General features: G+C 37.5%; 1 protein-coding gene across 4 annotated transcripts in view; it reads right to left on the bottom strand.

Annotated features, from left to right (window-relative positions):
• Window positions 1-3,934: 3,934 nt before the first annotated feature.
• septin9a (septin 9a) overlaps window positions 3,935-26,452 on the bottom strand; it is a 100,581-nt gene continuing 78,063 nt past the window's right edge. For all 4 annotated transcript variants that reach the window (XM_053514386.1, XM_053514388.1, XM_053514387.1 and 1 more), the window contains 9 exons: window positions 19,881-20,078; window positions 17,252-17,380; window positions 16,838-16,919; window positions 16,606-16,743; window positions 12,232-12,349; window positions 10,415-10,510; window positions 10,164-10,260; window positions 6,484-6,535; window positions 3,935-6,327 (listed from right to left, as the gene is read on the bottom strand). In XM_053514386.1, the coding sequence (XP_053370361.1) occupies window positions 6,195-6,327; window positions 6,484-6,535; window positions 10,164-10,260; window positions 10,415-10,510; window positions 12,232-12,349; window positions 16,606-16,743; window positions 16,838-16,919; window positions 17,252-17,380; window positions 19,881-20,078 (1,043 nt within the window). In that variant the 3' untranslated portion in view covers window positions 3,935-6,194. The remainder of the gene's footprint in view (window positions 6,328-6,483; window positions 6,536-10,163; window positions 10,261-10,414; window positions 10,511-12,231; window positions 12,350-16,605; window positions 16,744-16,837; window positions 16,920-17,251; window positions 17,381-19,880; window positions 20,079-26,452) is intronic.

Here is a 26,452-nt window from a genome sequence, read left to right as displayed (position 1 = left end):
GTCTCCATTTTTCTTATGTCAGACATAAGCACAAATTTAGTGCTATGCAAGACTGCACTGGACCCTGAGATCCCCGACTCCTGAATTTAACTGATTTCACAGCTGCCCTCTAATCAAGACAGGGCTGATTTGCATTTGCTGAAAGCTGGCATCCTACCACTGCATGTCTGATTGGCTGGCACCAAGCCAGCAGACAGAGAGGAAGGAGGAACCGTAAAAACAGAGCTGAAGGGGAGGGATAGTAAAGGAAATATCAGATGATTTATTTTTTTTACCACTAAACAAATACAGAACACTATTCATATTTAGCACACTCTACTATATCTCTACTTCCAATCTACACTAGCAAATCTCCAAAGCTGGTGTAGGTAGTGCAGAATTGTATGTTTATTGGCAAGATAGGGCTTGAAATGGCATTGTAATTTCTACCTTAATAATATGCAAGCACTAGTGAATTCTATAGAGAAATAAAGGGAGTTTTTACTCTCATAACTGTGTTCGATTTATTCTATTCTATTATATTCTATTATAAATTATTCACAATTAAAAGTCCTGGTTTGACTTGAATGCCCCTTGTACTGTATCTTGGGTATGTGTGATGTAGCCGAGGTTAAGGGCTGTTGAAATTCGCAAAAATTATGTAAAGCATCCTGGCAATATAACCATGGGGATCAATTCAAATAGAGATACAGATATTTACACATACATATATGCTTCCTTTACGGAGCTCGGTCATAGAGGTAATTTCTCTATATAAATAAAGCACTCAAAAAATAAGCACTCTGTGACAAGCTTGACAGTGACAAGCTCTTTTACTGTAAGTCTTTCATATTGATAGTCTGTGCAAAAACAACAACGACGACAACAAATAAAACTTTTGAAATAAGATCCCCTGCGTTAAAAGTCACAATAAATTGTGGATATTTTATTTTTCTTCCTTATTTTATTTAAAATGGTAGATACGAAAGTTATGTGTGTTCCTTTTAATACCAGTAGAAACAAATTAATTACTATGCAAAAGTGTAAATTCATTTTTACCATCATATTGGGGGTTTTATTGGCAAAATGGAGCTTGAAGCATAGGCAGATCTGAGCCCCTCTGACTGTAGTGACATAGCAACAATATGTTTAATACACACATCAGTACTTTAGTTTTAGTTTTGTAATGGTAGTTTGTGAGTGGCACTGTAGCATTTAAGATGATTTCACTTTCAACTCACTTGTTTTAGGTGTTAAACATGAACATCCTGAATATTCCTTACCTGGCCAAGAAAAAAAGTTTGTAATATTTATTGGCCTACCCATAACTTTGATTATTATTCGATTATTATTAATAGCCAGGGCTTTGTCACAACATTTGTTTCTTTCCAAAGACTTTCAACAGAACCAAGGTTTTTTTTTGATGAATCTTGGCATAGTGGAATATTCCTCATATGCCATCAGGGAGTAAAAAAAAAAAAAAAAAAAAAAAACCTTAATGAGATAACGTGGGTATTTGTTACATACACATGACCATCAGCTGACTTTTTGGCATTTTATTACCATAGAGTAAATAATGTCACTGTGTCTAGACCTGAAACAACTTATGTGCATGGTGGGTTCATGACTTTATGCTCTTCTCTTCTCATCCTGACATGCCCTGGTTAACTCTGGAAATAGTGTCAATCTGGACTCATCAGACCACATCACCTTCCAATAGTCCAGAGTCTAATCTTTATGCTGACTAGCCACAGTTTAGTCCCAATCCTGTAAGCTGTTGTCTCATTTTGTATGTGGAAATGCATTTACTTTCCGATATTGAACATTTTCTGATACAACTTTACTAAACATTTAAGTGATCACGAATTAGAGTTATTCATGATTTTTCTGAACTTTACATTTCTTCTGTAAATGTGATGGTTCACTGATATCCTTTAAGGTCTCAATACTGCATTGGACAATTCTTAACCCAATCCCAGTTATTTCAGTTTAGACTAATGATTTGATCATTTTGAAACACAGTAACATCTTTCCCATCACACCAGAATGTGCCTTCTGACTGGTGTGTTTAAGTAATTAAATGGTTTTCACTGCATCAATATGCATTAAATGAATTGATGCCAGCTGTAACCAAATCAAACAAAAGATCGTTCTCAGGACTGCCATAGCAGTTGAACAATCAGCTGTACAATTTGTTGTCAGTGTTCTTATATTTCTTTTTTTCTATTTTTATTTTATTTTTTTTTACAGGTCTGCACAACAAATCTGTAAACAAATTACCTTGGTACATGATGTACTTGTAATTGTGCTTATTAGAAGCATTTATGTAGATACCACTTTTTTCTTTAGTGCTGTGGATTCCCCTTCTTTGAAGTTGTTTATTCATCTGTGCACAATGCTCATCAATGGTGAGATTTCCGTAAACATTCTGTAGTGCAGCGGGATTCGAGATTTGAAGTCAACGATGGTGCAAATGCATCGAAGGTTATGAATACTTTCGCACTTTACATCTCCAAAGACCTGACCCACTCCTCCAACAGCATCTCACCCCCTGCCATTAAAAAATATTAGTGGCCATAATTTCTGCTTGACCAGACAAAGGAACAGTTTCTATCACATTTTTATGGCTGCCTCTGAGAGTTTCCTCCTCCACTTTACCCGTACAGGCCCACATTCCTACCTAACATCCCTTTAATTCATCTCCTGGTTTCAAACTGCTGTAATTACTATCTGTGCAATACCCTGTACTAGAGGTAACAAATGACATTCCACAACACTAGATATTCCACACCAGGCATTTGTATTATAACTATATTATACAATTTAAAATGCTATTAACTCCATGGTATTGTGCAATACAAAGCAATACCCTATATTTCATTTATTTGTGTTATCTTAGTTTAATTTATTAACTAAAGTGCAATTAACTATGTTATGCAGTACTGTGTGTGTGTGTGTGTATATATATATATATATATATATATATATATATATATATATATGTAATCTCTTTACAGTTTATTACCTTAAATACAATTAAGTCCTGTGTACAGTATTGTGCAATGCATTTCTAACTCCACACTAAGCTGTTTGTACTTAATTTAGCAGAATTTAATATTTATTCATACAGTATGCATCTGAAAGCATTAATATACTGGTGGCTTGGAGTCCATTGTAGCCTTCTAACATGTAACGCTCTCAGGCAAAAACTGCCTGGTTTTGTCACTGAAGATGTTCTGGTTTGTGCAGAACGATGCACAACCTCACACTGCCCACTGCACAACTTGCACATGAACTTGGCTGGGTGTCCTGACCTTGCTCCGAAAATGTTCCACGTTTTGGCCATTAAAGGGCGTATATGGGAGGCCAGTATATGGGAGGCCAGTGATTCAGTCATGAGTCATGACTCTGACATACTTTCTACCTTGATGGTATACAGTACAATAACTACCTGGAAACATTGTTGATTGGCGAAATGTTGGGATGTGGCAGGGGATTATACAGAGAAATAAAGAGGGTTTTTACTCTTATAACTGTGTTCAGTTATACTGCAAGGACAAAAGTCCAGCTTTGACTTGAATGTACCTTGTATCTTGGGCAGATACCAACAAACTAACAAACATCTATGTCCCTATACTATGAACTTGTGTGATGTACAGAGGTTAAAGAGCTGTCGAAATGCAAAGATAGTGTAAAGCGTCCTGGCACTCTAACCATGGGGTTAAATTCAAATAGAGATACAGATATTTATAGATACATATATGCTTCCTCTACAGAGCTCCGTCATAAAGTTTATTTCCTTATAAAAAAGAATAAACACTCTACTGACAGCTCTTATTCATAGTCTTTGTAAGATCCCAAGTACAATATAATACAAAATGAATTGCGTTTTATGCTCTAAACAGAAAAAAAAAAAATTTGAAAGAAGATCCCCTGCTTTTAAAGTCACAACGAATTGTGGATATTTAATTTTCCATCTTTATTTCATTAAAATAGCAAATATCAAAGCAATTTGTGTTCACCTTAATTCAAAACAATTGGATTACTATGAATATACATCACAGGATAAGCAGACTGACATTTCTCCAATTAAAAGCTGTTTAAAGGTTTGGGAACAAATATTTCATTTGGTTTATAACAATGCTTAAGTAATGGCTTCTATAACACAGGAAAATTCCATATCCCAGACTGGCACTGACACTGCAGCGATTCTGTATGTGAAGAAAAATGGAAAACTGGGTATAATTTTACAACACAAGGGGAAGTTTTGTGTAATTTTACCTGCGACGCCAATAAATACAGACTCCTAAATTGTAGCACACTTTCAGTCATAAGCTTGGAAACCACCAGGCAATGCACATCCAGTACAAACAGCAGGACATGAAAATGTCAAGAAATCAGTGGAGCTGAAGTTATGCTCGATCTTTTAATTGGGATGTAGGACCACTTTAGTAAACAGTAATGTTCCATGTGTTACTAAAAAAATAAATAAATCCTGTCAGTAATAAGAGTAGCATTTAGTCTACCACCAACATATATGAGTTCAAAATGCTTTTTTTGGGTTATGCATCATTTCCAAGGCTTGTGAAAAGAGGCAGACAGAAATCCATTCATTGTTCTGTCTGTTTGTGTATTTTGGATGCAGTATAGAATTACACATAGTACCCAATGTTTCCCAAAAGACAACAGTCCCCTTCATCAGCTATGCAAGCACAGTGAAGCACTTTAGAAACAGAATACTATGCTTAGTTCTGTACTGTAGTTACTTATGTGTGGACCTTCCTGATACTGCAAGGTTTGTTTATAGCACTAAAAAGAATTTTGGACTTAAAAAGATAATTATTGGTGGTGCAGCAAACACAAGCGTCACCACTAACTAAAAATACTGGCATTTATTCACTAACTCACCAAATATATACTATATTTATCCTGTATACAGGGTCACAAGGGCCTGAAACCTATCCCAAGAGACTTAGAGCATGAAGCGGGGTACACCCTGGATAGGGTGCCAATCCACCATAAGGCGGACACTCACATGCTCATTCACACACTATGGGCAATTTGGGAACGCCTGACCTGAGGTGGAATCGAACCCGGACCCTGGAGGTGCAAGGCGACTGTGCTAACCACTAAGCCACAATTACTGTTTGATAAAGTGGTCAAACATGGCACACAAGCACATCAACCCACTCATGTGAAGGAATACATATACAGTACTGCGGAAAAAACATCTCAAGCCATCCCTCATTTCTTCATATTAAATTAAATCATGTAGATTTTTCCATCTTATCTTTTTCAACCACACAGCATTCAGCATCAGCAGGAGTATACTTATCCTCTGATTAGTATGAACATCTGTCACCACCTTCTTCTGTTTCTCACTGTTTCATGCAGTAGGTTACTGTATGGCTTAACACACAAAAAAACATAGCTCTGAAACTGGTCAAAGGCCTTTAGGAAGCCTGGAGAACTATTCATCAAGACAAGAAAGTCTGGGAGCTTTGGGAGCAAAACATGAAGAAATGAGGGGGTGGCTTGAGACGTCTGCACAGTATTGTACATATCCATCTGAGCCCAGTCATTGATTTTTTCTAAGTGCGATAAAGCGGGTGGTCTCCTGAATGATTGAAGGTGAGGGTCTGGTGATTCAGCATTGGCTTTAGAAAGCCACAGAGGCTGGACTTTCACATTATTAATGAAGCAGCACAGCAAAAACAAAAATCAATAAGACAATCAAAAAAGAAAATGCTTATATGACGTGCTGATTGTAATATCAAAGCAAAAGTGCATACATTTTACAAGCACTGCATTTTGGTCTCTTAACCTGGGAGAAAATTTGCAGTTTAGTCAGAGACCTGAAACATAAGCTGGGTGAGTTGCGTGAAAAACGAGACATGTGATTACACTCAAGGAGCTCGTTGTATGTGTACTGTATGTGTGTGTGTGTGTGTGTGTGTGTGTGTGTGTGTGGGTGTGTGTGAGACCTCTTCAGTCTTCAGTCTATGAGTAAGAGAAGGCAGGAGGCGTGGGAGGGTAATTTGCCGGACAGTGTGGGGGATAAAGTTTTTACATGCCCTTTTCAGGAAAACTAGTTGACTGTGTTTCATGCTGATCCTGGCTCTGTTTGAAAAAAGCAAGAGTGGAATGGGGTGGCAGGTGGAGTGCAGGGTGGAGACGTGGGACGAGGGATAAGGCGGAGAGGGTGAATAAAGGAACTAGATCTCATGTGACGCTGGGTGGTGCTCGGAGATCCCATTGGCCTGCATGTTGTTCTCATTTAGGCGACGCACGCGGTACATCTCATAGTGGATGCTGCTGGTGATGTCCTTAATGTTCTGCATATGGGTTCTGTAGAAAGCAAGGCACACGTACACAAAATAGCAGTCGTGATTTGTACTGTAGTTTAGGGATTATCATGGGCGTTTTCAATATTCAGAACAATCTGCACTGTTTTTCTCAATTTGACCAAATGAAGAAAGATTTAAACAAGACAAGACTACTCACCTGATAAGGAGGTCCCGCAGATAGGCAAACTCACAGTGAGCGATGTTCTCAACTGCACACACAAACAAAGAGCAATTCTTTTTCATACAACAAAAACAGAGACATGTAACTTTAGATACTTTAACAACCTTTTTTTTTTTTTTTTCGCAGACTGTCTTATTAACCACTAGGGGACAGAATCTTCAAAAGGATAAAGACGGTTTAACAAATTCAGTTTGACAAAAATGCAGTTGTCTGGGCATCGAGATTGCAAGTAAATTTGACTGATTTTGTCAATAATTGAGCAGGAGAACTCTAGTTCTTGCAGTTGTGCTGTGAAACATCTTAAGTCAAGAAAAAAGCCAAACATTTAACCATTAAAGCCATTAAAAATGCTTTAATAAAGATGACCTGAACTCATCAAAGAAGTTTAGAAAATAATTCAGGGATTTTACCACTGGGCAACCTCCAATTCTGAAAAATGTGTACAACGTGTGCCAAAATGTGCAGTTCCTTGAATGACCACTAGCTAACACCAAAAGTGAGTCAGTTTTCATAGTTTCTCACTCACTCACTCATCGTCTATACCGCTTTATACTGTATACAGGGTTGTGGGGTCCTGGAGTCTATCCCAGGAGACTTATTGCATAAGGCTGGGTATACCCTGGACAGGGTGCCACTCCATTACAGGGCAAAAAATAAAAATACGAAATAGGAAAAATGGCAATGTGATATAAATTTTTTTACTTACATTTCCAAAATGTATATGCAACTTTGGGCTCAAAAATCCAATTCAATTATTCCATTTACATTTGCAATTTGGTGTACTACTATTAATATTTGATAAAACACAAATATTTTTGCCAAGTTTAATAATTAAAATGAATACACATTGCTGCACTATTATTTTGACACCATAACTGCATAACCAAGACTAAATTTAATTTGACCTTTGACAAAAATTTATTTGAATTTGAATTTTGAGCTCATATACAAGTAATGTAAATTTTAATTTTATCATTACACTGCTTAAGTAAATGTTACACTGAGAAAGACACTAACTGTTTACCCTGGATCATGCTTCCATGTGGATCATAAATGTAAATTTTTCTGTTTTTCACATCATGCTACTGAGTGTTTCCTGTAATGTACATTTTCCACAGACAGATGCATCTCATCTAACAAATAACCAATTAGCCTAACCTGCATATCTTTGGAGTGTGGGAGGAAACCCACCAAGCACGAGGAGAACATGCAAACTCCATGCACACAGAAATGGGAATTGAGCCTCTATATAACCACTACACCCCATAACAGACAATTTAAGGAAAACCTTAAAACTAATTAACACTTAGTATTTAACTGTTTATCCCATGCTTGCAATAACTGAATCAAGCCAAACACCAAATAGCTGCATTCTTTTGTGTTGAATTTACTTTGGTGTCTTATGGGGAAATGTGGTTCTCCCTTCTGTCTACTCTTCAGGAGGTACAGTGATTGACTCAGCCAGTCGCCTACACTTGTTTTGAGTTATTCTCTTGCTACATGGTGTGGTTGATGAGTTACCTCCTGCTGATACGAGTGGAAGTATCATTCTAGAAACAGTAATGCTTAAGCCATGACACCTGTGGTTAACTAATAACCACGTATATATTAGATTAGATTAGAAGATCCATTTTTTCTCTTCAATTTGGCCTTTCCATCACTTTAGCAGAGGTTAAGAGTGGTTTGCATTTTATTGTATGACCTGCATATTCTATGAGGCGCCGTATAGGGCTTAAATCAAACTTCACTCATGCACACACATATGAAACACTTGCATACACATATATGAAACACTCACACAAACATATATACTACTAACTGCTCAAACAACTACATATGAAATGCGCGCGCACATACATACATACTTTCCGCGCACATACATACATACTTTCCACGCACATACATACATACTTTCCGCGCACACACACACATACATACTTTCTGTGCACGCGCACAAAGCCAACTGTAGCGGTGTAGGGAACGAGTGAACAACGGATCTTTAGTTTAGCGGAAAAGGGAATGGATAATTTCCTATAAGTCATTACATATCGCTGGAGTGTGAAAAAATTTTACTCGAAAAAGAATTTATATTTTTATTATAATTATTATCGAGGCGAGGACATCATATAAATAGGACACAATAATTTACATTTTGATTTAATAAAGAAACCATTCGTATTATATAGGCTAGTAATCTGTAAAAATAAATAAATAAATAATAAGTTTAATATTTTTTTATGGTATCAGTTTTTGTTTCAATAAATAATCTATATTTAATGTCCGTAGCGTGAAATTTCCACAGCAGCAGCGACAGGTATCCGAGGTGCTTGTGTTACCATGGTAACGCAAGAAGGAAGTGACGTTGCATGGTGTTCTGAATGGTGGAATTTTGTAGAGTGAAGTTCCCTTTTCAGACATTTCCTGCGCAGGGAGTAGGGTGTAGGGTGTAGGGAGTAGTCATTTCAATGTATATGAACTTCATTCTCCCTGATTAGTAGTAGCATTTCTTAAATAGACCGTTAATGGACAGTTTAGAAGACAACGAGTGATTTATTTATCACCACAAAAGTGGGTGATATGGGGGGTCGGAACAATGTTTGTCCCGTGGGATTCCGATGAGTTATTGTTCATATTAGCGAAGGCGAGGAAACACATTTCACAAAACAGTATTTCTTTCTGTTGTAGGATCCGACATATTAGCCACAGATTCCGTGCTTCAATTTTCTTTTTGCAAATCATCACCTGCGTTTTCTGCCGCTGAAATATTCAGACATTATGTGGATAGTTCTGAATACGCCATGTGATTGAGCAGTGATGATACAAACCAGTACTACCATTCAGGGAGAATGAAGCGACAAGTCCGTCTACACTGAAATGCCTTCCTTTTACACTGAGAATCTCATAGGTGAATGTGCGAGAAGAGTATGTATGTATGTGCGCGCGCATTTCATATGTAGTTGTTTGAGCAGTTAGTAGTATATATGTATGTGTGAGTGTTTCATATATGTGTATGCAAGTGTTTCATATGTGTGTGCATGAGTAAAGTTTGATTTAAGCCCTATACGGCGCCTCATAATATTCTATTTCTGCTCTCAACATCTTCAAATGGTGGACTGATCTGGGTGAACTGATCAAGCTCACACAATGCTCCTGTCATTAACTCATTTTGTTTTCTTCTAACGACCTGTTAGATGTCTGCTTGCTAACCATAAATACTCCAATATTCTTTTTCAACCTTCACAGCACACTGAGGCTAGGTGCGGTTAGTAAGGTAAGAATGGCTAACCGGGCTTATGAGTTGCTGATTGTATAAAATCCAAGCATGTTCATTTTTTGGTAGTAATTTCTCACAATTATTTTCAACATTCAGTTATTTATTTAGACCTGGGGAGAAAACAACAGCCATACCTGTATATGTCCCATTATATTTGATAATTCGAAAAATAATTGGTTTCATACAAATGTGGCAAGTGGTTTAACACATCTAAATGTAATTATTAGGAAATGAAACTGCAGCTGAAATTCTGTTCTCTTGTTTTATATTAATCTTTATCTCAAATGCCTTCCTGTACTGTACTGTATAGAAAAGAAGTAGAATTGGCCTTGTCATTTAATTAATTTTGGTAACTAATGCAAAGCTAGGTGGATGTGAATACCTTCTATGGTTCCCCATTTGGTTTTTCTTCCTAAGAGTCTCCTGCCATTGACCTGGTACTCCTGGTCACTTCCTACTACAGCAAACGGAATCATCTCCTGGAGCATAACAGGAAACAAACAACAATCAATAAGTTTCAACTCCTAACTTTCAAATATATGAAACTATCTTTACTGTGCTCTCATAATACGATAAAAACATCATACTCGACATTAAAATGAGTGATTATTTGCTATTGCAGTTTGTACTTACTCGTATTTTCTCATTGATCATTCTGTCCTCTGTATCCTCATCAAACTCCTTCTGAGGATAGACACCAATATTGTTCGCTCTCAGCTCTTCCCTGATCTATAAACACACACACACACACACACACACACACACAAATCGTATCAAAATCATTATAACAGACACATGTTGCCTTTTTCCTATTAGATGCCTTGTGGGATGTTCATGGGAATGTTCATGGGAACAGCTGCAGTGGGTTCAGAGTGGATACATGTTTTTCTTTAAAACCATTCAAATGCTTTACTGTGGCTCTACACTGTGCTTGGAGTCTTCTGCAAATGTCAATCGGTTTTCCACCTTCATTCACATGAAATTTCAGTGCCGGTTCAACTTAAATGCCTCCTGCATATGTAGGATGCATCAGAGAAGTGATGCTTCCAGTTATAACCTGCATGCATGTCATGATCATGTGTCTTTTGATGATCAAGCACAAAACAACTAGTTTTAAATTGTTTGTAAATTAAATATGAAATTTAATGTTAGGATTAACATCCATTTTAGGCTCAGTGGTAGGTTTCTCGCCTGCTATGCGGAAGGCCCGGGATCGATGCAGTGTCGGTCCCAAGCCCGGATAAAATGGGAGGGTCGCGTCAGGAAGAGCATCCAGCTTAAAACCTGTGCATACTATGTGTACATCGTGAAGACACACCCAAAATGCCAAAACTATACAAATCAATCATAATTACTAAATACATCTTTGGCAATAAGACTTAATGATATGAAATCTTATTCCATCTGAATAATAGCTTTAAATGTTTAAACGCTATATTTCTTTTGTAATGTGTGACATGTTTAAGGTCAAAAAGCAAACAATCAGCTACTCCTACATAAGTGACCCACAGAAATATCACATGAAAAAACTCAGTAATGTAACACACCAGACAGTTTAAACAGCATGCACTCACTTAGTCCATTACTCCATAATTCTCCCGATTAAACCTTGAGCTAATTACCTAAACAGCAGCTATGTTCAAGCGAGTGCCCTTGTGAAAGCATTTTTAATGCTGGCAGTTAAATAATTTGTGCTTGCATTTTTTATGGAAGGCCCTTATGTTCACTTCTTAACTCTCAAACGCTTTAATTGTGCTCTCATTGTGTAAAATTTGCTGCACTGGATTGATCTGCCTATTGACTTGGCTTACCCCAACCAGAAAAATGGATTCTGGGGAATCTGTACATGAAACATACTGTAGTGTTCCCTATTGGCCTATAAGGCAACAGCATTGAGCAGAGCTTGAGCCAGAAAAACAGAAGTATATTTACTGTTGCTGTGGAAGAAGGCTCGGGGGGACTCCAAAAATCAGAGAGAAAGTAACATAGCCAGAGCAAACACAACCAATGATCAACACTAAACACTACACTACTGACAGAGAATGCAGGAACAATGAGACTTTTTTTCCTACCAGCGTGCCACATGTCAACTCAACACATCTGTATGATATCCACAAAGTCTGCATACAGTACAGGAAGTCACTACTGGGTCATATTAACATAGCTCCACTGAAGTAATGTATAAAATATCTTATGATAACAGTTTCCTTGGAATGTAACTGTGAGATTCTATGATAGCACAGATAGCACAACCATAAATAAATCCCCTTTATAACCTTCTATGTGCTACGAGGTCCAAAGTGAAGTTGTGTAACAGGAAATGTATTTTAGTTAACATGAAGCTCACTTTCACTGAAATGCATGCTAGGAAAATATTTATTTTGGAGAACATGAACAGTTTGGCAATGCAGACAATATTTAGCAGAAAAAAAATTATGAAAGATGCTCACCTTCTTCTTGAAGAAGTCCCTCTCTTCTAGGGTCAGGGTATCAGCCTTGGCGATGACTGGGACAATGTTCACCACCTTACTTAGACGTCTCATAAACTCCACATCCAAGGGCCTCAGACTGATAACGGAAAAATACCGTTCAGATTTGTATGTACAACACTTATAAAATGGAATCTGTGTATATGTGACAAATAAAATTTGAAATTTTAATTTGAATCTGACAAAGAAAATCATAAAGCAACTTTACAGAGGGAAAAATGTTTTTATTTTTTATTTTTATTAAGAATGAATAAGTAAGTAAAATAGTAAAAAATAAGTAAAAAATAAGTTTAAAAGAGCCAAGAAGAAGCCCCAGCATCTGTACAGACGCAGAACTACAACCCCCAAAACAAATAATAAGTTGTCTCAAGATCAAAAGAGAGAGAAAAAAATGATCTAATTTTTTAAATATTGCAGATTTATTGATAATGAAACCAGGTGAATTGTTTTTACACAATTGACAATTCTCTGCTAGAGAGAAGCAGCAACTTTCTAATTAAGTAATATCACCCAATATGGAGTAATGTTGTACTGAAAATCAGCATAGCTGTAACGCGGCTGTAAGAAAGAGGGCGTCACAGCCATGCTGATATTCAGTAGAACAGCACAACCTTGAATGCGATATTGCTTTTATACAACAGTTCCATAAATGCTTTTCTTATCAAATTATTGAAATTTAATTGTTTATTTAAAGTTATTTTTCTCAACCAACACATATTATTTTCGCAACTTATGGGACTAACTACAGTAACTGAAACTGGCGGATGAGGCGACCAAGAGTAAATGACTACAAGTTAGTGTAATTAAAAGGATGAAAGAAGTAATGTAAGCCAAAAGGTGAGTCGAATAAACCATGGCGATGGAGCGACAGTCTTGAGAGACTTTATATTTCCTTTATATGTTAGTTACATTTTACTGTATATATCCTACTTAATTTTTTTAAACTTAATTTCCTGTTATTCTCGCTTTAGAATATCAGCTAAGTTCTAGGGTTAAATCCCAAATTGCCTGAAGTAAAAGATTCTGAACAAGAGATTGATGCATAATCTCTTGTTCCACACAACAAGTAGGGCTCAGTCTTGTATTAGATGCTAGTTAGCATTGTAGCTTGTGTTTTAACTGCAACCGACAGTTAGTGTAATTAACAATTGTTAGAACACCTCTGACATGTAAATACATATACGGTAGTAAAACATTCCAGTGCTCTTATGCTCTATATAGATCATATAGATTATCTGTGGGCCAGGGATAGCTCAGTGGCTAAGGCATTGGACTACGGTTCGGAAGATCCCAGGTTCAAACCCCACAACCACCAAGTTGCCACTGTTGGGCCCTTGAGCAAGGCCCTTAACCCTCAACTGCTCAGATGTGTAACAAGATAAAAATGTAAGTCGCTCTGGATAAGAGCGTCTGCCAAATGTGTAAATGTAATTACGGAGTCAGAATTTACTGTTGAATAATTAATGTAAATAGACTCATAACTATTAGCTATTGATTATGATCAGAGAAAGAATGTATCTCGCAAACAAAAACAGTAAGTATACTGTAATAAGTCTAAGAGGGCATTAAACAATTTAACACTTTTATGAAATTTTCAGTAACTAAAATTATAATTTGGTTAATTATAATTTTAGGTTGCGTGTGTGGTCCAATGTGCGCATAAAATGCAGAAATTAAGATCTGGAGTCCATTAAGAAGTTCATTATTTGCTGTTTGATTGGTAAATACTAACTTATAACATGAAAAGTCACTTTATCAGTTATTTGTTAAAAAGTATACTTTATATTTTGATTATTACCAAGTAAGTATTTGGCAATTTAAACACTTGCATGGGGATTATTATTATTATTATTATTATTATTATCAAGAATTCTAGACGTCCACTTGCTCATAACATAACCTCAGCTCAGTTCTGCTGTGACTGCTGACATGTGAGACACACCATAAAAGAGAGGGAAGTCTCCTTTTTAATCAATTCAAACTAGAACATTTAGTTTGCCTGAGCCAGGATGGGTCGTGCTACCTATTCAGCCAAACTGCAGCTGCACACGAATCTGCAGGCCTGCATAAACAATAATCAGCCTTTCATCACATTATACAAACATTTAAATGCTTGCAACTGACACACATTAAGGCTGGCGGCTTAAAAATCTCTGTCTCGACACAAACCATGACACGTGTGTCTCCATGGATTTTTGTCAGCCTGAGTACATTCAGAAAGCCCTCGACGTGCTAAAGGAAATTCTTTGAACTTCAAAAACTTGTAAACAGAATATATTAGTATGCTGCCATAGCAACAGCATCAAAGAATATTTAAGAACTGAGCAATATTTAATGGAGGGAGATGAAAAACAGGCCAGGAAGTCTGCTGGGATATGGAGATGCCTCTGGTTTGGACATCAGTCTCGCTGCTGGAAAATTATCAGAAGCCATTTCCTCCCAAAGAGATCCTTGATGAAATATCTGTAAGACTTATCCTAAAGGTTTTATAAAGAAATAAAAAATGTATAATCAAATAAAGTATGATTTAGACAAAATACTGTGTGCTTTCTCTTCTGTCTGTGTGTTTAATTATGAAACTTTGTAACCCTAAATACTGTACAGTACAGTGCTACTACAGTGCACTGAAACGGCACCCTGCAGCTTTCTTCTTCAGCTGAGATACAATAGCAGACTATGAATATTTTATCAAGAGTACAAAGAATTTTTGTTTAGCTCAGTTACAGTACAAATGAATGTACATTCATCTAAATGCTTGAAGATTCAATTCTGCAATATCACATGAGGGAGTGCTGTTGTACTGAATATCAGCACAGCTCTGATTCGGCCCTAGGCATCTCAGCCATGCTGATATCCAGCACGACAGCATACTGTAACATTAGTGTGATGTGCTTTTATACCACAGTTGGACAAGCACAATTTATAAGCGACGGTTAATGCAATTAATGATTGTTAGAATGTCCTTGTGCCATTATTACTCGGTTGGAACGAACTGTTGAATAATCATCAGTAAAATGTATATGTGTATGAACCACTAAAACTAATGGAATGATCTAAAGTTTCAGCATATTAGGATAAGTTGTTTGATTCACAAAATGATCTAAATGAAATGCAAGAAAGCATTCCAGCTCAAAAACTGTGCTGCCTGCACTGTAATGTTTCCTTAAAATGGAGGTTTTAAATGAGGCTTTTTCTTTAATTAAATAAATGAAATGAATTGTTCAGAACACAGGCATGGTTCGCCTCTATTGCTTAATGCAGGTCATGTTTGGTTTTCCAGTTTCCAGAGCCATGAGCCTTTATGCATATTCCTTATGTGTTCCTTGAGTAAATTAAGTTTAGTTTGTCATTAGTTTTTGACAAGTTTATATGTTTACAGGTTAAATTTATAATTTATAAAGATTTTTGGAAGAAATTTAAATGTTGAAAAAACTTTTCCACTTCACTGTGCTGAAAAAGTATCAAAACCAGGGGCCATGGGCCAGGGGTAGCTCAGTGGTTAAGGCATTGGACTATGGTTCGGAAGATCCCAGGTTCAAGCCCCACAACCACCAAGTTGCCACTGTTGGGCCCTTGAGCAAGGCCCTTAACCCTCAACTGCTCAGATGTGTAATAAGATAAAAAAAAAAAAAAAAAAAATGTAAGTCACTCTGGATAAGAGCGTCTGCCAAATGCCTAAATGTAAATGTAAAACGTGACTTAAAAACCTGAGGTATGTACCAAATCATAATTTTTTATTGTTGCACCTCTAATAGTAATATGGTTTTATTTCCGAGCTTAGTAAAGGTTTTGGTCGGGTGACTGCAGAAAAAAGCAAAACATTGAAAACACGTACAGTACATCTACAATTTGTATAATGTTAATGAGGCTGAAAAAAAAGAAGGAAAATGGGCCTGTCATTTGCTCTAAATCATTCTTGACTACTTTCAGGGCATTTTGCAAGGGGTTCATGAGTTGTAGTTAGATGAAATCTAAATCCTGTTGATGAATAATGTGTAAAAGTTGCACTCCAATTAGAAGCACGTAGGTGTGGCATCTTGCATCTTACAGGAATGGCATTAATAAATCTTTAAAAAATGTTACGTTTTCTTTTTTTCCCTTCCACTTTTAGGAATAATTACAATTTAAAATGCTGAAACAATACTTTCTGTTTGCTGTGTGCAAATAAGACATCAATAAAGTTTTCTGAACTATATTAACAAAATAAAAAAACCATGTGAATAGTTTTCATTACATCACACATGAATCCAAGTAGAGGTGCAGGGTCAGACAGCCGGAAGAGGAAAGGTCATGTTAAACATGCAGGGTGAATTCAAGCAAGGAAACCGGACTGACCTATGTCCTGTGGGTGGGATAAAGTATATGCAACAGTGAACTCGTGAGTCAGGGATCCTCTTCTTCCTGTTAATGTTGATCTCCTCCTGTAGGTACTGCTCATACTGCTCGTTAATGAACCTCATTATGGGCTGCCAACTGAAGAAGTGTGCAGAAAACAAGAATAAACAAAAATCACAAAAAAAATAAATAAATAAAAAATTGTGCATCAGTTAGAGGAGCACAACTTTACCAGTTCTCATTGTTAATCTGATCACCGAAGCCTGGCGTGTCTATTACGGTTAGCTTCATCCTTACACCCTTCTCTTCAATGTCTGCACAAAAGAAAGCCAAACACTTCACAAAGACACTCCAACTCAGGAGAGTTATTTCACTCAAGCAAGTGGAATCAAATGTCATGGAGATATTTTGATGTTTTTTTTTTTTAGTTTTATTAACCTGCAATTTAAACAATAAAAATAGATGAATTAACTAACAGATTTAATGCCATTCTAGATACTCTAGATTAAGTGCAGTGTTTCTGTCCTGACCTATCAATCATAGTTTAAACAGTTTCTTTAAATCCAGGCCTCTAAACACTATGAAGTCATGTGTAAGTAATGCATGTTATAGTATATTTCAGGAAAAAAACCTGATGTTGCTTTACCATGACTGATGGACTTGATCTCAATAGTTTTAGGTATGCGTTCCTCAGCTGTTCCCATGACTGACTTTCGGCTTACTTTGGACTTGAAGAGGGTGTTCATCAGTGTGGACTTGCCCAAACCACTTTGACCTGCATCAACGCACACCAACACAATTCAAAGCTGTTATTATCCAATAGCTTACAGAAAAAAAAAACAGATAGGCCGCAAGTGTAAGAGAGACAGGAAGAGATAACAAAATTGGACAAAATCCAAATATAAGCAAATGGACACTTTCTTTCAAAAGTTAAAGACCTTAAAAACCAAAAACATGTGATAAGCAAATGTTAAGAACCATAAAATATGCTTCGAAAAACAAATACTGTAACACTTTGGCCTGGCCCATTCACACTTAGTTTTGTCTTTTTAACACTCTTAGTGCGTGAGTTTGGGGTTTGATCTCGCTCCCCTAACTAAACCGCCTGTGGTGTAACATGACCTCCATCAGCAATCACAGGCCAATGTGTAGGACACTGGACACCCTACACTCTACAGTCCTCGCCAGTTTACACATGTAGCCTCTCCCAAGCGGCCTTCAGAAGGAGCCAGCTCATGTACAGTCCACACAAATGGAGCAGGCTGACTAGTAACCTGGAATCTGTAAAGCAAAGCTGTGCATTTTTTTAAAACCCTGCCCGCTCCTACAAACTTGCGGACCACGCCTGCCCACTCCCACAGTTATTTCCGTTTGTACTCAAACATAATATATTTCTCCTGTATACCACTATAATCACGTACTGTACAGTATGTAACTTTAATACTGTGAACAGTAAAGTGTACTTCCACAAGCAATTATTTTTTCTACCCCTGTGAATTTGCAAACACAGCTGGCTAGGAAAAAACATGTGGAGCTGGTTATGGATGGGCAATTTTTTCATAGCATTGAGACCAGTTGGGTGTTATTTCTTTCCTTGCAGTTTTTATTTTTAATAACTCCCACTCTCAGTCAAAATAAAAACTTTCCACTTCCACAACAACCCGGACATCTACTCATACAGTACATACAACCGTTTGTTGGGTTTCACACTCATCTTAAAATGCATTCAAGTAATTTTTTTCCTCATAATTCTACACCCAGTAGCACACAATGACTAAGGTATAAACAGGTGTTTGGAGTGTTTTGTTCATTTCTAATTCAAATATCCCATACACATAGGTATTCAGACCCATCATATAGTACTTGGTTAAAGCACTTTTGGCAGCAATGACAGCCTCATGTCCTGTTGTGAATAATGCTTTCTTTAAAAAGTTTCTTCCATTCTTCTTGGCAGGATCATTTAAGCTTAACCAGGTTCTCCAGAGCTGCTCTGTGGGGTTCAGGTCCAGACTCCAGGACTTGTTGTAATGAAGCCCCTCCTGTGTTTTTTCTTGGTGTTATGCTTCTGATTGTTGTCTTGTTGAAATGTAAACCCTCACCCCAGCCTGAGTACTCTGGAAAAGGTTTTTACTCTTTATTTTTCTGCAACACTTTCCCCTCTATTCTAATTAATCTCAGTCCCAGTCACAGAAAAACATCCCGCAGCAGGATATTGTCACCACTATGGCTGAAAGCAGGGAGGGTTTTAATAAGGTGATGTGCAGTGCCTGATTTCTTCCAGTGCTTGGATTCCTACAGGCTTTTATGGGCCTTTTAATGAAATAAAATAAAATTTTATTAATGTAGTGCTTTTAACAATGATCACTGTGTCTGGCCCATCAATCATAAGTTTATAAACAGTTTCTCTGATTATACTGTACCACATCAGATTGTTTTTACCACAGATGCCTACTGTAATTGGTGGAGTACTGCAGTGATGGTTGTGCTTCTCTAAATTTCTCCCATCACCACAAAGGAACTCTAAATCTCATTAATCATGACCCTTGGGATCTTGACATCTTGGTTACCTCTCTGACCGGTGCTTTTCAGTCTGGCTGAATCTCCAGATTTGAAAAGACAGTTGATTGTTCCAAATCTCTCCCATTTGAGAATGAGGGAGGCAACCATGCTTTTTCAGCACTTTTATTTCTGCAGAAAGTTTCTTGTATCCTTTCCCAGATCTGTGTCTTGACGCAATCCTGCCTGACAGGCTACAGATATTCTCTTGACCTCATGGCTTTGTTTTCACTCTGACATACACCGTCTACTGAGACCTTATATAAGCATGTGTGTGCCTTTCCTAATTATGTTCAGTAAATACAGGCACAGGTGGACTCCAATCAAGCTTTATAAACATCTCAAGGACCATTTGTAGGAGTAGAATGCACCAATGCTCAATTGCAAGTGTCATAACAAAGAGGCTGAATACTTATGTAAATAGGATATGTGGATGTTTTTCCCAAAAAGTAACTATCCTGGTTGGGGGTGCCTAGTGGTCTGAGCCCACTGTGGGCTGAGATGCTAGTTCATGAGTGGAACCAGATGTGGTTTTCATCTCTTACTGTATAAACCCATGCACCTCAAGGTGCATTCTGAGATGGTGGTAGTTTTAAGCTGACATAGCCTTTCTGCAGGCCATTCTGACTGTTCTTCCCAAAAAATGTTTTTACCCACATAATTCATATTTACGGGATCTTGTGTTTGTGTTTAGAAAATATCCAGATACAAGGACTCACCCACTACCATGATGTTAAGTTCGAAGCCTTGCTTCATGGCCTTCCTCCTCATCTGTTCCAAGATGGCATCAATGCCCACATAACTGAAGTCCACACTTGGTTTCTCAGGGCACATGGCTGGAGGCATTTCAGGGATTACCAGCTCTGCCATACTGCTGTTGCTGCTATTATAACTGTGGCTGGAAATGACCTCTGACCCTGGAGAGATACAAAGAACAAAAGTATGTAGTGAGAGCATAAAAAGGGCCTTTCAATACTTTTAAGAAAGAGGTGTTCACAACACACACACACACACACCAACCAAATACTCAGTAACAACTGAGCCGCGTTAAAGCCCTAGCAAATACATCATTCCTGGCTCTAAAGAGAGAACTGTAGAGAGTACAGTATAACAATGTTATACATAGACTTTATTGTGGGAACAGGACTTCTCCACATATGTGCAGCAGATTAAAGAAACACAGGAAATGATTAAACATGGTCTATTTGGCTAGTGATTGATCTCACCACTAGTCTTCTACTCACTGATTTGTTTTAAACTGCACACATTTGGTCCCAGTCCGCCGTCCAAGAGTGATCTTATTGTTCCACCTGATTTACTGATTTATCACAAAGTAGCAGGCAGATACAGTAGAACATTAAATAACACTCCTAGTCTAGTCATTTAGTGGTTATTAAATGCCTAGAGTGGTATGCAGAAGATTTTTCATAGTGAGCTGACCTTTAGTTCAGCTCAAAAGCACTTGCTGAAGACATAAAAAATAATTTGTATTTCTACTGTGCGTAAAATCCTGCACATTTTCAACAGCAGTGACCTCTTTCAGCAGGTTAATGTGATCTGCCACATGCTGATCAGTGTTCATGACGCCAAAACGCGGCCATTTCTGGACCCAGGGAAATGTCTTTATTTAGAGTTTAAAAAAATACGACTGAATGCTGAGAATAGTTTTAATACATATTAACATATGCAGAATGCTAATACAACAGATCACTAAACACAAAGTATAAGTTTTAAGAAGCTTGACAGAGACCCTGTAAAGATAGGAACGCCAGAAAAAAAACGAAAAAAAAAAAAACCCAGGCCCGTAACCTGAGCCACTGGCAAGCCTCTGCACTTGGCACTAACTATTCAGAATCTGTCAGCTCCTCACTGAGCAGTTAGTTCCAGCAGCCAACAAGGCTATAGAATTCAGATTCCTCCGCTCAAGAGAAAAGAGGCACTCTATTTTACAGCTTTAGCATTCTTATTCGCAATACATGACAGCACAGGTGAGCCAAACCGAAACGTCAATCATCAATAAACTGTTTAAGCAGAGTCGACAAAACAAGAAGACATGAGGACAAGCATGAAAAAGAAAATGTAAGAATGAGAGAAAAAGCTAGGCTCTGGCCCATGTTATCCCAGATTGTCCAAAAAAGTGAGTGCATACAGTATATGAGCCTTAGGTACCCAAGATCCTGTCACCAGCTTACTGCTATATGATGGTAACCAGTGTTACTGAGTTCACCTGGCGGTTATGTGGTTATGTTAGTGTTGAACTTAAAGCAAAAAACTTTTCATTTAGCATTTCAGATTCAAGTTAAACACCAGGAATGAAATTAATCTGATTTTACTAGGAGATTTCACTAAGATGTGCTTTCCACAAGCTATTATACAAAATATTGTATAACAGACTACATTTTCAAAAGGTGTCACGTGCACTTCCTTAGCCAAAGATCCACCTATGCTTATTGCTCTTTTTTTTCTTCATGTATCAATTTCAGAGACATAGTTTGGCCAAAGTTAAAGCAAAATATACACAGCCTTCCCACTTACAGTACATCAGCTGTAATTAATCATGTGTGTCATTATTTTGTCATTTAGTAGAAATAGTCTACATAAAAAAATAATCTTAAACAGAAACCACATCACCAGATTTTTCTTTTTTTTTTTAGCTTTTCGGTAGAACTCGGTAGAGTTGTGGTTTAGAGAGTGAAATGATAGCTAACAGAACCAAGGAAAAAAGTGATTCCAGTTGTTGGAACTCCAGTTGAGTTCAGCTTCATGATGATGTTTAGTCTTAAACCCCACTACCAAGTCTGCAAGACATTAAGGAAGAACTATATGTAGTGTAATACAAATGGGTGGGGATATACAATTACAAAATAAATCTCCACTAAACGTCAAAAACCCAAACTTTTTCAGGCCATCATTCAAACCTTTTTCCCTCTCATTTTCCAGGAGTTTTTATTACTGGCAAACTAATACATCATTTACCAGGTGTTTACACTATGTGCTGGAACTAGTGCTTGATGGGTTTGAAAAAACGGTATTACATACCAGCACTCCTTATAAACTCTCAGTACACTGCTTCACTCACGTCTAGCCACAAAATCAAAAGAACTGTTTAGGTACGAGCAGGAAAACATTTTTTGACACTTTCTTGTCCCCCCCACACCCAGATTTTCCCAAGACAGTCTCGGTGTGCACTGTAACCCTGTATGCAAAGATGTACTAATTAAGATGTAATTAATGAATAATATTTAAATACAATACAGTAATATGGTTTTATTTAGTAAAAGGGCAAGCCTGACTCCCTATCACCACGGTAACATGCTTGTGTTTTTCTTGACTTGCACCATGTGTTTAATTAGTTTGTCTATTTAAAGCATAAGCCTATTTAGCATAAGCCTTAGTATTTATTTGTATTTGTTTGCTCATCATTATAGAAAAAAACTTCATAATGTTAAAGAAAGGTCTGCACTTGCATCCAGTCTCTCCTCCCTTCGTGACACTTGGCTGCCCAATAGAACGAAAGACTCCTGCTGTGAGCTGGCAAAGCTGACACCCATTCACTTGTGCTATTTGCATCTGGCTGGCTGCATCTGTCTGAGGAATGAAGACATCCAGGTGTGTGTGTGTGTTTTGTATAATTGGGACTTAGCGTAGAGATAACATTCACACATGTCTGTTTTTTTCTCTTCAATTGTTCCTTATTGTCTTTGGTAGTCGCATCATCCTTTATTTTGAGCAAATCACTAAAAGTAACAACACATTCACATTTCACATTTAAAAAAATATAATAAATGAATGCTGGCCATAATTGCAGTAATGATCAAACTACCAAACTAGCAGCACAAGACTTCATTGCAAAGATTACTGACCTCCCTTTGGAGGTCAAATATGTAGCTTTAGCTGGTTTTGCAGCTGTTCATGTGCTGTGTGATAAGTGAGTGAGGCTAGCATTAAGGCCAACGATTTCACATCTGTCCATTCTCATTAAAGACAGATGATAACAAAGATGATTACATTTGAAATTCTTGTGCTAAATGAAAAGCTAACGTCTCACATTTACAGTAGGTTAACCTATTTTTCCACTTAAACCTTGTAAACTAAAAGAAGAAGGCAATACCCTGCACTATTTCATCTGATCCAATAGTGAAAACCTTGCAATGAATATCCTGTGAAGAGCAGAGTGTAAAGCATTTAAAGTCTAGGGTTAGGTATTTAACTTTTTTTTTTTTAATAAAGCACTTGCCCATCAAAATATTAGGACCGGGGTTATATCATTATTATTATTATTATTATTATTATTATTATTTCTTGTCTGTTGGATCAAATCTCTTTTGCAAATCCCAACAAATTGTCAGCTCATCAGATGTTTCAAACTCGTCCTAAGGCAGTGAACACCTTGCCAGCAGGAGAGACGTTTTAAATACTGTACACTGACCAGCACATGTTTAGGAAGGCTGCTACCAATAGCAACTCCACCTCTCCTCCCAACGACAAGGTGCTGTGCATCTTACCACAGCTGATTTAAGGAAAACTTTATACACCGGACTGACCTGGAAAATATTACTGGCAGAGTGCTCAGAGGATGTGCAGACCAGCTAGACAATGTTCTCACCAATCACCAACATCTCCCGGAGCAGCACCATCGTACATGTATGTAAGGGAATTCTTTTCTATGGATCTGATATTAACGTGTTAAATCCTCTATGCTGCTACCTTCCTGTCTCCTCTTGCATCTGTTCTTAAGCTGCTAATGCTCTCACATTCACTTTCTTATTCTCTTTCTCTCTCTCTCTCTCTCTCTCTCTTTTCCACTCCTCCACTAACTCGAGTCAACACCTCCTGGTTCGTCTCGGGACGAACATCTGTCCAACTTCCACTCTTTAGTTCTTCAGGATTTCACCAGGACATTTTACAATGGTTTATGTACTTTGTAGTAACAGATGTCGATGGCACAGGTGTTTAGTCAAGCATATAAAAACTTTATCCTTTGCTGTTAATAAACAGAGCCCTTTCTGACCGACCATGTGTTTGTCTCTCTTAGCACCAGCAAGCTTATTGAAGCATAGCGGACAGACTATGCCACTCGTTTATTCAACTTCGCAACTTTAAAACTACATCATACCAATGTGTGCCATTATCCACACACCAAAGTAGTATCTGTGTCCAGTGTCCTGCCTCAGTGACCCGTTTTGCTTTAAGAGGCTTGTCATGAGGCACATTAAAACCCTGCTTCCCCCTCACCGGACCCCTTGCAGCTCATGTATCATCTTCACTGCTCAACAGACAACCCTGTCGCCAATCACCCACAAAACGATCATTCTAAATTAATACTCTGAATCATTACTAAAATATCTTTACGTTTTTTTATTCTTTACTAAGGATGTATAAATATTCATCGTACACAGACAGTCTTTGCTAAAATTTATTCAGCAGCAGAGAGCTACACAAACAGTGATTCAAACTTTCCCCTACTGCTCTGTTTTCCATGAGATGGCACACCTAGCTACATCTCTCATGGACAAAAAACCACATCCTCACTCACACCTACTCATTCAAGGGGGTTTTCCACTAAGACTATTTAGAACAATAATTAAGGCAAGCAAAAAAGTTTCGATTAAGCAAAATATTGCATTTTTTTTATTCTTTAAATAGCAGCTTTCGCATTGATGACAGCTATGCACATTCTTGGCATTCTCTTAACTCATGAGGTGGGCGATGGTTTTGCTACAGTTTTGGAAACGTTCCCATGTACTGTATGTTAAGCACTTGTTAAGCACTTGGCTGCCAATGGTGTGCACAGCTGGCATTAAGTGCTCCAAAATTTAAAACATATTTTTAACATTATTTTGTTTTAAAAAATCCTCAAAACAATCATTGAAAGTCCAAATTTTTGCCCAGGCCCAAATATGGCCTAAAACCCTGTATGCCCCATAAATGCTCCCAAAACACTTTAATTTCATCAACTTAGCTTAATACATTACCCTTAAAAAACAAAAGATGTAAAGGTAAAGCTGTATACTGTACAGTACAGTATTGTTCTGCTACATTACAGTATGTCTCCCACTGTGGTAGATAGTAAAATACAGATGTTACCCCTATATTAACTGTAATTCATGCGAGCACTTTTTTTGGTATGCACTGACGTTTTCTTTGGTATAAGTACTGTAGGGTAAATACAGTAATAATTCCCCATTCCAGGCCACGTTTTCCCTTATGGTTGCTTTGTGTTCTCACTACAGTAAGAAAAATTTGAGAATGACTGAGGCCGACTGAGGGCTCGACTGTATGCCCTAAACAGATACCAATGGCAGTTGCATTTTTGGTTTGCTGCAGTACCCTGCACCAGACACTGTTTTGATACACAATCAAGGAACAACTTCCAAATATGACAAAAATATGCCAACAACAAATTGCCAAAATATCCAGTGGGTCCAGCTTTGGTCTAATTATTTATATTTCCCATTCATTACAATTGTACAGGAATTAAAATTACTTTAAACTGTAAAATTATGGCAGAAGTATGGCCAATTTGACTGACAGCTGCTTTGTACAGTAGGGTATGTATCATTCATAGTATCATTCTGCTAATCATCACAATAGGTAACTAGAATCCCTGTAGTTTAACTTACCACAAGTAATGTAGGATTCGACAGGAGACAGTAAGTAGGGTATGAATGATGTAGTTTATTCAAATCTATTAGCAAATAAATTCTGTGTAGACGGATTCAGCTCCTGCCCAGATGGAGTCGAACAGAGCTCCAACAGCTAAACTTCTAAACAGCTCTTTGCCACGTATGGCTGAGGTCACAGAGGGTTTGTCTATTTTTTTATACGGTCCATGTACACTAAGCTTCAATATTTATGATTCAATCCGATTCTCAGATTATCTGGAACAAAATACTGCTAAAGAAAATAATGACTGAATGTTGACATTCTTAAAATTAAATTTAAATAAATTAATAATTTCAACAGGGTTGCTGATTGGTGGGTCTGGGTTTTAAGCCCACTGTTGGGGCATCACTGTTGGGTCCTTGGGAAAGACCCTTAACCCTAAATACCATACAACCAAGGCACTGTATGATCAAATAATCCAATTTGGTGACGGCATAATTTCAATAAAAAATAGTGCTCCAAAAATGGCAAAAATTTCCAAGTTCCATAGAATCATTCTGGAGTACTACAATTCAGGTTATTTGAGATCTTGTGCTATTTTTTGGAGTGCTCACTATATTTTACGGTATGTTGTCGTTGGGATTTCGGCTACCACAGCAGACTGTCTGATCCTCACGCACAACTT

The sequence above is a fragment of the Clarias gariepinus genome, chromosome 16 (genome assembly GCF_024256425.1).
Source record: "Clarias gariepinus isolate MV-2021 ecotype Netherlands chromosome 16, CGAR_prim_01v2, whole genome shotgun sequence".
Lineage (NCBI taxonomy): Eukaryota > Metazoa > Chordata > Actinopteri > Siluriformes > Clariidae > Clarias > Clarias gariepinus.
This window is presented reverse-complemented; position numbering and strand designations above follow the sequence as displayed.